The 13,382-nt window shown below is 28.4% G+C and overlaps 1 protein-coding gene across 1 annotated transcript in view; it reads left to right on the forward strand.

The window, feature by feature from the left end:
* Positions 1-373: 373 nt before the first annotated feature.
* LOC143249995 (ankyrin repeat domain-containing protein 13C-like) overlaps positions 374-13,382 on the forward strand; it is a 65,916-nt gene continuing 52,907 nt past the window's right edge. The window contains 3 exon segments of the mRNA XM_076500629.1: positions 374-407; positions 410-484; positions 6,413-6,454. Coding sequence (XP_076356744.1) covers positions 374-407; positions 410-484; positions 6,413-6,454 — 151 coding nt within the window.

Below are 13,382 nucleotides of genomic sequence, written 5' to 3' on the forward strand. Positions count from 1 at the left end.
ATTCTACATTTTAATTACTTCTTATAAGCTGTTTAAATTTTTATTTTTTGTACCTAGTAGTGTACCTTGTTAAATATAGTTTGTTGAAGCTGGATTATACATATTCCAAAATGCTCAAGATATAACACTTTATATTTAAGTCAGCAAAAAAAAGTAAAAAGTAAATAAAATAGTGAACAAAATGTGAAATAGATTAAACTGTGCTTCTGTCGTAAATAATCTAAAGTAGCGTCATTAATAATGTAAGAAAGAACAGAAATGAATAAATAAATAAAATATAAATAACAAAAAGATATTTTTATGAAAGTGGCATCTGGTGAACAAATTATGCACTATGCAATTCGTCAGAATGAGATAATGTGAGAATTATACAATGGACGATTTAATTCGCAGATATCCATTACACGAAAAACATTTGCAGGCGATGTTAGACAGGTTGCAGTATTATTACGAACACATGATGTGTGTCAAAAAGATACACACGGTAAGTTTTATGTTCCTTTTCGCCAGTTCTTACAGTTGAATTATGATTCTTAACTACAGTATAATAGAAATACAAAAATTAGTAAGACCAGTACCACAGTATATTATTAAAGACTCATTAACACTAAGTATTAAAGTGAAGGCATTTCCAGTCATAAATTCACACTTACAATTTACACACAATGTGACATAGTCACACAGTAAAACTAACAAGTTGCCAATTGACAAAAATGATAGCAATCCTTTCTTTTCAGAATTAATATAGTATAAAATTATACAGTAATAACAGAGTTTATACCTTAGTAAAATATTAATAACAAATTTCATCAGAATTTTTTCGTATTTGCATAAGCGCAAAAGCCTAATTTCTAATGGTTTGAACCCATTTCATGGAATTATATTTTAATATTAAGCCTAACAAAATCCTGTATATTAATGTTAGTATAAGTTATAGTATGTTTTGACAACACACTGTACAGGAAGTAAGTTTGATTGTAATATAGGAACAAGAAAGAACCATATAGTTCATTACTGCCCTTGCACACCCATCTTTGAGAAATTTTATCCGTCATTTACTTTTCAGGAAATCAAAGATATCTCCCTCAAAGATAAACCTGTGTTAAGTACTATTATGAGTTATATAATCCAGACACTCTATTAGAAGAATAAAATGGTTGTGGCATATGCTGTCTATGAATTCAGCATAACAACATTAGGGGCTGTTATACCATTAGTCTTCTTGGATAATCACATAAACATTAATAATATTGCCTCTTACCATTACTAAATAAAAGAAAATAATTTAAGTGAACCCAAATTATCCCTATAAGATAATCTATCTGTTTCTGAAGTCATCTTAGTAACACTCTAAATCCTTTTTAACAAGTCAATCTTCCACTCAAGTATCATCTTAGTAACACTCTAAATCCTTTTTAACAAGTCAATTTTCCACTCAAGTATCATCTTAGTAACCCTCTAACAAGTCAATCTTCTACTCAAGTATCATCTTAGTAACCCTCTAACAAGTCAGTCTTCCACTCAAGTATCATCTTAGTAACCCTCTAACAAGTCAGTCTTCCACTCAAGTATCATCTTAGTAACCCTCTAACAAGTCAATCTTCCACTCAAGTATCATCTTAGTAACCCTCTAACAAGTCAATCTTCCACTCAAGTAATTTTTCTTCAGTCATGCAACTTAGTGTATTTCTAATGATGATAGTCTAGAACCATTACAATGCATTTACTATAATTAAATTTTTTCACATTTTAACAAATCACACTGAAGTATCTTCACATCTTCAATACAGCTGTAAATAACCAAGTGTTTAAAGTCATCAGTAGACTTTACTAATGTACTGTTTATTTTCCTGACAATATTGTGGAAGATATGAACACTGATCCATTTCACAGAAAGATACAGTTTTACTGGATGTCTTTATTAACTGTTTGTTTTGGTTAACTCGTGTTTTCCACTCTCTTTCTCTGTATATATATATATACAGAGAGATATACATATATATATACAGATATTAGCTTATATATATATATATATATATATATATATATCCATCTCTGTTTATAAAATTCCCACAATTTAAACTTTGAGTTGAATGAAACTTTGGTTTGTGAACATCATGAGGTGAAGTTCCTAACAAAGTTTCATTACAATTGAGTCTCTTGTGAAAACATACTTGTCTCATGCATATATTCACTTTATTTAAGAAATAAGTGACTAACAGTTTTATATCACACCAGAATGAACAATTTTGTGAACTAGCTCCTTCCTAATTTTGATGTATTTTTACTGGAACAGTTTAATAGCTTTGAATACTTTAATTTTACTGTCTTTGACTTTTCCTTTTTTTTCATGACACTGTTAGGGTTATTTCCACAAAAATTATAATTTGAGTTATGATAATCCACATTATTATCTTGAATTTTTGTAATTAAAAGCCATTTGTAATTTATCTACCATTTTGTGAATCCAATCCAACAACTCAGTGTCTTTCTCAAGAAATTAAGCCTGTATAATTAGAGGTAGATGAATAAAATGATCAGTAAATATTATCTGTGAGCATCAGATACATCAGTTTGTGTTAGTTCAAGTTGTTAATTATCAGAATTATAGTTCAGTCAATCAATGTTATTAAAATAACAAATTAATTAAATTTATTTCTAATTATTAACATAATGATTTCACATTACTTTGAATTAATCCAGATTTCTCCAGTGTAATAGTGTCATGACTGTCAAATATAATCAAAATTGGTATTTCTAGTTACTACTGTTTTGAATGATTCAGACTATTTATGTAATGGAACTATTACCATTATGATTTTTCATTATCATATTTTTAACAAATTTAGGTTTATACAGCTTTGAGCCAGAATGTTTTGGTAATTTGGTGGTTGTCTTGTAATTTGAAGATGGTGGGTTCAATTCTGGTTTTCACCAACCATACTTACCATTTGACCTGTGGGGACATTTATTTATTTTTCAGATATGATAAATGGTATTAAGACTGCCTTCCTACTGTCCTTATTTTAAACTGTTAGCCTGAATGGAAGGCAGTCAGCAGCACTCACCATCAACATTTGGGCTACTCTTTACTAAGGGAAGGGATTGAACATCAAATCTGAATGCCATAGATAGTTGTAGTAGTTTAGCCATAACCCCGAAGTTTTCAGTTTTGTATACAGACCAAGTGAATTCACACATATCTAATTCTGTTAGTGTAATGTGATGTGTACACAACTTATAAATATGAAGGTGTGGCTTTATTACGTAAATGGCTTCAGTAATGCCTAAAGGTTGTTTACTTTACTTAAGGTTTAGCTTTAACTAAATATATAACATACTTATTAGAAGCTACAAATGTTACCAATGTTTCTTAAGGTAGATTGTTTTAATAAAGAAAAAGTTACAGAAAATTAATATTAATTATGGATTATTGTTCCTCAAAATATCTTATTACTGAATAACTTTATATTAGTCAAAAACTATTGGACTTGGACTAATAACAGCCCTACAGTATGTGATGCTATTAACTCAGACATATTTACACAAACAGGTCTTTAATTGTCATCAGCTCTAGCTATGTAAGAATCACCGAAGGGGGTAACAAAAGTCTTGCAGCCCTCATGTACTTCCTACACACTACCCAGTAGAGTAAGCTTCAAGTTATGTGATTTATCAGCATACTTAGATGTTGCTATAGTTTCTTACAACTTGTTCTTTGAAATATAAATGTTTTTAACCTCTAAACTTCTATCTGTATCAGTTTATTTTCACTTAAAATGTGTTTTTGTACTTGAAGTTACTAATATGTTATGTTTTCACACTGATAATGGAGTTAGAAAAAAACTAAAACATTAGTAATTTGGGTGTTTTGTATTTATCTTTGATTTTCACTTTTGTACTATTACCATAGTAGCCTACTATCTCAAGTTATCTTGTTAAATAAACATGTACAGTTTATTTTTGTGGTGAATTTATTTCACTGAATTGTACAATATTTGTGACAAAAATCGTCACTAGTTTTATCAGATGAAATACAAGTATTTAAGTTAATTTTAATGGTATGCCCTAATGAAAAGTTACAGAGAGAATCCAAGAGAATGTTGTTGTATGTTTAGCTTGTTACAAGTTTAGTATCATGTTGAATTCATAATGGATTTTCATATGTTAAAAAAGTAACTTAATCTTAAGTTTCTGTACTGGAAGACATCTATTATATTAAATTAAAGGTAGATCAAAATGTCTTAAAAACCAAATTGTGAATAGGAGAATTAGGTTCATGTGAAAATAAACAATTAGTTCATACATTTAACATGTAGTGTCAATACACTGAATAAAGGAAGTGTTTTTTAAATGTGTAGTTATTGTTGGGCTTTTAGCTTGAATCTCAGAAACTTCACACCTAACCAATAATTAAAATCTGTAAAATATTGGTTAATCTAGTAGTACAGAAAGTTAAGGAAACATGCTCATGATAGATTTCTTTATATCTGTTAGGGTCATGTTAGGTCAGGATTACTTTTTCAGAATGAAGTAATTGGTTTACTTTTGGCTATGATACTGTAGGTTCTTCAGAATATAGGATCCATATTTTAATTTCACAATGTGTTTTTTCTGGTAGTGTACAATTATATTCAAGCCATGGTTACTGTGATTAGACATGTTTTATATTTGCTTGTATGTTTATGATTAACCTACAAAAATAAATATTGACTAAAAAATTAAAGAGTTGAAATTTCGTGTTGGAATATTTCTAGTTACTGAACACATAATAATATTTAGTTTGTAGTATTGTTTTAATTATAATAATATTTAGTTTGTAGTATTGTTTTAATTATATTTAATATTTAGTTTGTAGTATTGTTTTAATCATAATAATATTTAGTTTGTAGTATTGTTTTAATTATAATAATATTTAGTTTGTAGTATTGTTTTTATTATAATAATATTTAGTTTGTAGTATTGTTTTAATTATAATAATATTTAGTTTGTAGTATTGTTTTAATTATAATAATATTTAGTTTGTAGTATTGTTTTAATTATAATAATATTTAGTTTGTAGTATTGTTTTAATCATAATAATATTTAGTTTGTAGTATTGTTTTAATCATAATAATATTTAGTTTGTAGTATTGTTTTAATTATAATAATATTTAGTTTGTAGTATTGTTTTAATCATAATAATATTTAGTTTGTAGTATTGTTTTAATTATATTTAATATTTAGTTTGTAGTATTGTTTTAATTATAATAATATTTAGTTTGTAGTATTGTTTTAATCATAATAATATTTAGTTTGTAGTATTGTTTTAATTATATTTAATATTTAGTTTGTAGTATTGTTTTAATTATAATAATATTTAGTTTGTAGTATTGTTTTAATTATAATAATATTTAGTTTGTAGTATTGTTTTAACTCATAATAATATTTAGTTTGTAGTATTGTTTTAATTATAATAATATTTAGTTTGTAGTATTGTTTTAATTATAATAATATTTAGTTTGTAGTATTGTTTTAATTATAATAATATTTAGTTTGTAGTATTGTTTTAATTATAATAATATTTAGTTTGTAGTATTGTTTTAATCATAATAATATTTAGTTTGTAGTATTGTTTTAATTATATTTAATATTTAGTTTGTAGTATTGTTTTAATTATAATAATATTTAGTTTGTAGTATTGTTTTAATCATAATAATATTTAGTTTGTAGTATTGTTTTAATTATATTTAATATTTAGTTTGTAGTATTGTTTTAATTATAATAATATTTAGTTTGTAGTATTGTTTTAATCATAATAATATTTAGTTTGTAGTATTGTTTTAATTATATTTAATATTTAGTTTGTAGTATTGTTTTAATTATAATAATATTTAGTTTGTAGTATTGTTTTAATTATAATAATATTTAGTTTGTAGTATTGTTTTAATCATAATAATATTTAGTTTGTAGTATTGTTTTAATTATAATAATATTTAGTTTGTAGTATTGTTTTAATTATATTTAATATTTAGTTTGTAGTATTGTTTTAATTATAATAATATTTAGTTTGTAGTATTGTTTTAATTATAATAATATTTAGTTTGTAGTATTGTTTTAATCATAATAATATTTAGTTTGTAGTATTGTTTTAATCATAATAATATTTAGTTTGTAGTATTGTTTTAATTATAATAATATTTAGTTTGTAGTATTGTTTTAATCATAATAATATTTAGTTTGTAGTATTGTTTTAATCATAATAATATTTAGTTTGTAGTATTGTTTTAATCATAATAATATTTAGTTTGTAGTATTGTTTTAATTATAATAATATTTAGTTTGTAGTATTGTTTTAATTATAATAATATTTAGTTTGTAGTATTGTTTTAATTATATTTAATACATTTTTGAAATTGTTTTCTTTTTAAAGGAAATACACCTCTTCATCTTGCTGTCATGCTTGGACATAAAGGTATGTTTCACAAAAGTTAGTAGCAAAGACATGTTTATTGACCAATTCCTTTTATGTGTTAATTATTGTATATTGATGTGTTTCTAATATGATAAATGTTGGTTATCATTGCTGATGATTAGGGACAGGAACATGAATGTAACAGCATCAAGTAAACTTTTTGTTATATAACCTCACCTATGTTAATTAAAATGTTCTTTGAATGTTACATGTACACATGGTGTAGTAAGTGTTTTTAATAACACAGGCCACAAGAAATGCTCCATCTTTGTTTACTGAGGAAGGATAATGTTACATAATTATGTACAACTAAGAGTTGAAAAGTGATAGTTGGTTTTTAGCAAAAAAAAAAAGCATGTTCACATTTTATGTTTAGTTACACTGTTTATGTTGTGTTTTACATTTTCATTAGGCCTACAAAGTTAATATAGACTCTTTAAGATTCTCTTATAGAACAGGCCTACCAGGAAGATTGTGTTAATTGTTTGGTTTTATATGTATAAATCATGATAATGTGATATTCAAGTATAATCTCCACCCCTAACACAGCTCATAAGAAAGATGTAATATTAAAATACTAAAAGTTTACAGGACATTCAGTGTCATGTGGTGATTATTTTGAACTATTCTTTTTATATATACTGAATTTTAAAAAGATACATTAGAGAAAGTTACATTACTGGCTTGGGTTAAGCCTTTGATAGGAGAAATAATCATAGGTGGCACCACCAACCAGTATAAGTGACAAGAAAGAAAGTTACTCTGATTAAACAGTTCAACTGTGACAGTATTCTTTACAACAGATTATGTGTAGTGGGAAAAGCTGTATAGTGAGTGAAGAATGAAAATACAGGTTCTTGTTTACTGGTGACTAGGGTCAGATTTAGATACTTCCACATAAGTTAACAAGCAGTTTAACTACTGGTAGTTATAATGTGACATCAGTATCAATAACTATCCATTTCTCTTACTGATTTTAGATTGAATCATTTAGTAATTTAACTAAGAAATAATGAATCTTTTCATCTGGCTTTAAATAAATGCAACCTTTGGCAATTGTAAATTAATCTCATAATTACTTCAGAGCATCTAATTCACCCACATATATCACATTATTATAATACAACACTTTTTCCACTTGCTAAAAATTTAAGGAATAAATAGTTCAAACTAAGAATGTATTTCTGATGGTTATACTTACTGTTGCTTGTAGTAACTTGTGTTGCCTCTACCAACACTGTTAGTTTATACTTCTAATGGTTATACTTACTGTTGCTTATAGTAACTTGTGTTGCCTTTACCAACACTGTTAATTTATACTTCTAATGGTTATACTTACTATTGCTTGTAGTAACTTGTGTTGCCATTACCAACACTGTTAGTTTATATTTCTAATGGTTATACTTACTGTTGCTTTTAGGAACTTGTGTTGCCTTTACCAACACTGTTAGTTTATATTTCTGATGGTTATACTTACTGTTGCTTGTAGTAACTTGTGTTGCCTTTACCAACACTGTTAGTTTATATTTCTAATGGTTATATTTACTGTTGCTTGTAGTAACTTGTGTTGCCTTTACCAACACTGTTAGTTTATATTTCTAATGGTTATACTTACTGTTGCTTGTAGTAACTTGTGTTGCCTTTACCAACACTGTTAGTTTATATTTCTAATGGTTATACTTACTGTTGCTTGTAGTAACTTGTGTTGCCTTTACCAACACTGTTAGTTTATATTTCTAATGGTTATACTTACTGTTGCTTGTAGTAACTTGTGTTGCCTTTACCGACACTGTTAGTTTATATTTCTAATGGTTATACTTACTGTTGCTTGTAGTAACTTGTGTTGCCTTTACCGACACTGTTAGTTTATATTTCAATGGTTATACTTACTGTTGCTTGTAGTAACTTGTGTTGCCTTTACCAACACTGTTAGTTTATATTTCTAATGGTTATACTTACTGTTGCTTGTAGTAACTTGTGTAGCCTTTACCAACACTGTTAGTTTATATTTCTAATGGTTATACTTACTGTTGCTTTAGTAGTAACTTGTGTTGCCTTTACCAACACTGTTAGTTTATATTTCTAATGGTTATACTTACTGTTGCTTGTAGTAACTTGTGTTGCCTTTACCAACACTGTTAGTTTATATTTCTGATGGTTATGCTTACTGTTGCTTTTAGTAACTTGTGTTGTCTCTTACCAACACTGTTAGTTTATATTTCTGATGGTTATACTTACTGTTGCTTGTAGTAACCTGTGTTGCCTTTACCAACACTGTTAGTTTATATTTCTAATGGTTATACTTACTGTTGCTTGTAGTAACTTGTGTTGCCTTTACCGACACTGTTAGTTTATATTTCTAATGGTTATACTTACTGTTGCTTTTAGGAACTTGTGTTACCTTTACCAACACTGTTAGTTTATATTTCTAATGGTTATACTTACTGTTGTTTGTAGTAACTTGTGTTGCCTTTACCAACACTGTTAGTTTATATTTCTAATGGTTATACTTACTGTTGCTTTTAGGAACTTGTGTTGCCTTTACCAACACTGTTAGTTTATATTTCTAATGGTTATACTTACTGTTGCTTGTAGTAACTTGTGTTGCCTTTACCAACACTGTTAGTTTATATTTCTAATGGTTATATTTACTGTTGCTTGTAGTAACTTGTGTTGCCTTTACCAACACTGTTAGTTTATATTTCTAATGGTTATACTTACTGTTGCTTGTAGTAACTTGTGTTGCCTTTACCAACACCGTTAGTTTATATTTCTAATGGTTATACTTACTGTTGCTTTGTAGTAACTTGTGTTGCCTTTACCAACACTGTTAGTTTATATTTCTAATGGTTATACTTACTGTTGCTTGTAGTAACTTGTGTTGCCTTTACCAACACTGTTAGTTTATATTTCTAATGGTTATACTTACTGTTGCTTTAGAACTTGTGTTACCTTTACCAACACTGTTAGTTTATATTTCTAATGGTTATACTTACTGTTGCTTGTAGTAACTTGTGTTACCTTACCAACACTGTTAGTTTATATTTCTAATGGTTATATTTACTGTTGCTTGTAGTAACTTGTGTTGCCTTTACCAACACTGTTAGTTTATATTTCTAATGGTTATACTTACTGTTGCTTGTAGTAACTTGTGTTGCTTGTAGTAGCTTGTGTTGCCTTTACCAACACTGTTAGTTTATATTTCTGATGGTTATACTTACTGTTGCTTGTAGTAACTTGTGTTGCCTTTATCAACACTGTTAGTTTATATTTGATGGTTATACTTACTGTTGCTTAGTAGTAACTTGTGTTGCCTTTATCAACACTGTTAGTTTATATTTCTAATGGTTATACTTACTGTTGCTTGTAGTAACTTGTGTTGCCTTTACCAACACTGTTAGTTTATATTTCTAATGGTTATACTTACTGTTGCTTGTAGTAACTTGTGTTGCCTTTACCAACACTGTTAGTTTATATTTCTGATGGTTATGCTTACTGTTGCTTTTAGTAACTTGTGTTGTCTTTACCAACACTGTTAGTTTATATTTCTGATGGTTATACTTACTGTTGCTTGTAGTAACCTGTGTTGCCTTTACCAACACTGTTAGTTTATATTTCTAATGGTTATACTTACTGTTGCTTGTAGTAACTTGTGTTGCCTTTACCAACACTGTTAGTTTATATTTCTAATGGTTATACTTACTGTTGCTTGTAGTAACTTGTGTTGCCTTTACCAACACTGTTAGTTTATATTTCTGATGGTTATACTTACTGTTGCTTTTAGGAACTTGTGTTACCTTTACCAACACTGTTAGTTTATATTTCTAATGGTTATACTTACTGTTGCTTGTAGTAACTTGTGTTGCCTTTACAAACACTGTTAGTTTATATTTCTAATGGTTATACTTACTGTTGCTTTTAGGAACTTGTGTTGCCTTTACCAACACTGTTAGTTTATATTTCTAATGGTTATACTTACTGTTGCTTGTAGTAACTTGTGTTGCCTTTACCAACACTGTTAGTTTATATTTCTAATGGTTATATTTACTGTTGCTTGTAGTAACTTGTGTTGCCTTTACCAACACTGTTAGTTTATATTTCTAATGGTTATACTTACTGTTGCTTTTAGGAACTTGTGTTGCCTTTACCAACACTGTTAGTTTATATTTCTAATGGTTATACTTACTGTTGCTTGTAGTAACTTGTGTTGCCTTTACCAACACTGTTAGTTTATATTTCTAATGGTTATACTTACTGTTGCTTGTAGTAACTTGTGTTGCCTTTACCAACACTGTTAGTTTATATTTCTAATGGTTATATTTACTGTTGCTTGTAGTAACTTGTGTTGCCTTTACCAACACTGTTAGTTTATATTTCTAATGGTTATACTTACTGTTGCTTGTAGTAACTTGTGTTGCCTTTACCAACACTGTTAGTTTATATTTCTAATGGTTATACTTACTGTTGCTTGTAGTAACTTGTGTTGCCTTTACCAACACTGTTAGTTTATATTTCTAATGGTTATATTTACTGTTGCTTGTAGTAACTTGTGTTGCCTTTACCAACACTGTTAGTTTATATTTCTAATGGTTATACTTACTGTTGCTTGTAGTAACTTGTGTTGCCTTTACCAACACTGTTAGTTTATATTTCTAATGGTTATACTTACTGTTGCTTTTAGGAACTTGTGTTGCCTTTACCAACACTGTTAGTTTATATTTCTAATGGTTATACTTACTGTTGCTTTTAGGAACTTGTGTTACCTTTACCAACACTGTTAGTTTATATTTCTAATGGTTATACTTACTGTTGCTTGTAGTAACTTGTGTTACCTTTACCAACACTGTTAGTTTATATTTCTAATGGTTATATTTACTGTTGCTTGTAGTAACTTGTGTTGCCTTTACCAACACTGTTAGTTTATATTTCTAATGGTTATACTTACTGTTGCTTTGTAGTAACTTGTGTTGCCTTTACCAACACTGTTAGTTTATATTTCTAATGGTTATACTTACTGTTGCTTTTAGGAACTTGTGTTACCTTTACCAACACTGTTAGTTTATATTTCTAATGGTTATACTTACTGTTGCTTGTAGTAACATGTGTTGCCTTTACCAACACTGTTAGTTTATATTTCTAATGGTTATACTTATTGTTGCTTGTAGTAACTTGTGTTGCCTTTACCAACACTGTTAGTTTATATTTCTAATGGTTATACTTACTGTTGCTTTTAGAACTTGTGTTGCCTTTACCAACACTGTTAGTTTATATTTCTAATGGTTATACTTACTGTTGCTTGTAGTAACTTGTGTTGCCTTTACCAACACTGTTAGTTTATATTTCTAATGGTTATACTTACTGTTGCTTGTAGTAACTTGTGTTGCCTTTACCAACACTGTTAGTTTATATTTCTAATGGTTATACTTACTGTTGCTTTTAGGAACTTGTGTTACCTTTACCAACACTGTTAGTTTATATTTCTAATGGTTATACTTACTGTTGCTTGTAGTAACTTGTGTTACCTTTACCAACACTGTTAGTTTATATTTCTAATGGTTATATTTACTGTTGCTTGTAGTAACTTGTGTTGCCTTTACCAACACTGTTAGTTTATATTTCTAATGGTTATACTTACTGTTGCTTGTAGTAACTTGTGTTGCTTGTAGTAGCTTGTGTTGCCTTTACCAACACTGTTAGTTTATATTTCTGATGGTTATACTTACTGTTGCTTGTAGTAACTTGTGTTGCCTTTATCAACACTGTTAGTTTATATTTCTGATGGTTATACTTATTGTTGCTTGTAGTAGCTTGTGTTGCCTTTACCAACACTGTTAGTTTATATTTCTAATGGTTATACTTACTGTTGCTTTTAGGAACTTGTGTTGCCTTTACCAACACTGTTAGTTTATATTTCTAATGGTTATACTTACTGTTGCTTTTAGGAACTTGTGTTACCTTTACCAACACTGTTAGTTTATATTTCTAATGGTTATACTTACTGTTGCTTGTAGTAACTTGTGTTGCCTTTATCAACACTGTTAGTTTATATTTCTGATGGTTATACTTATTGTTGCTTGTAGTAGCTTGTGTTGCCTTTACCAACACTGTTAGTTTATATTTCTAATGGTTATACTTACTGTTGCTTTTAGGAACTTGTGTTGCCTTTACCAACACTGTTAGTTTATATTTCTAATGGTTATACTTACTGTTGCTTGTAGTAACTTGTGTTGCCTTTACCAACACTGTTAGTTTATATTTCTAATGGTTATACTTACTGTTGCTTGTAGTAACTTGTGTTGCCTTTACCAACACTGTTAGTTTATATTTCTAATGGTTATACTTACTGTTGCTTGTAGTAACTTGTGTTACCTTTACCAACACTGTTAGTTTATATTTCTAATGGTTATATTTACTGTTGCTTGTAGTAACTTGTGTTGCCTTTACCAACACTGTTAGTTTATATTTCTAATGGTTATACTTACTGTTGCTTGTAGTAACTTGTGTTGCTTGTAGTAGCTTGTGTTGCCTTTACCAACACTGTTAGTTTATATTTCTGATGGTTATACTTACTGTTGCTTGTAGTAACTTGTGTTGCTTGTAGTAGCTTGTGTTGCCTTTACCAACACTGTTAGTTTATATTTCTGATGGTTATACTTACTGTTGCTTGTAGTAACTTGTGTTACCTTTACCAACACTGTTAGTTTATATTTCTAATGGTTATACTTACTGTTGCTTGTAGTAACTTGTGTTGCTTGTAGTAGCTTGTGTTGCCTTTACCAACACTGTTAGTTTATATTTCTGATGGTTATACTTACTGTTGCTTGTAGTAACTTGTGTTGCCTTTACCAACACTGTTAGTTTATATTTCTAATGGTTATACTTACTGTTGCTTGTAGTAGCTTGTGTTGCCTTTACCAACACTGTTAGT

This window comes from Tachypleus tridentatus, chromosome 4 (assembly GCF_004210375.1).
Source record: "Tachypleus tridentatus isolate NWPU-2018 chromosome 4, ASM421037v1, whole genome shotgun sequence".
NCBI lineage: Eukaryota > Metazoa > Arthropoda > Merostomata > Xiphosura > Limulidae > Tachypleus > Tachypleus tridentatus.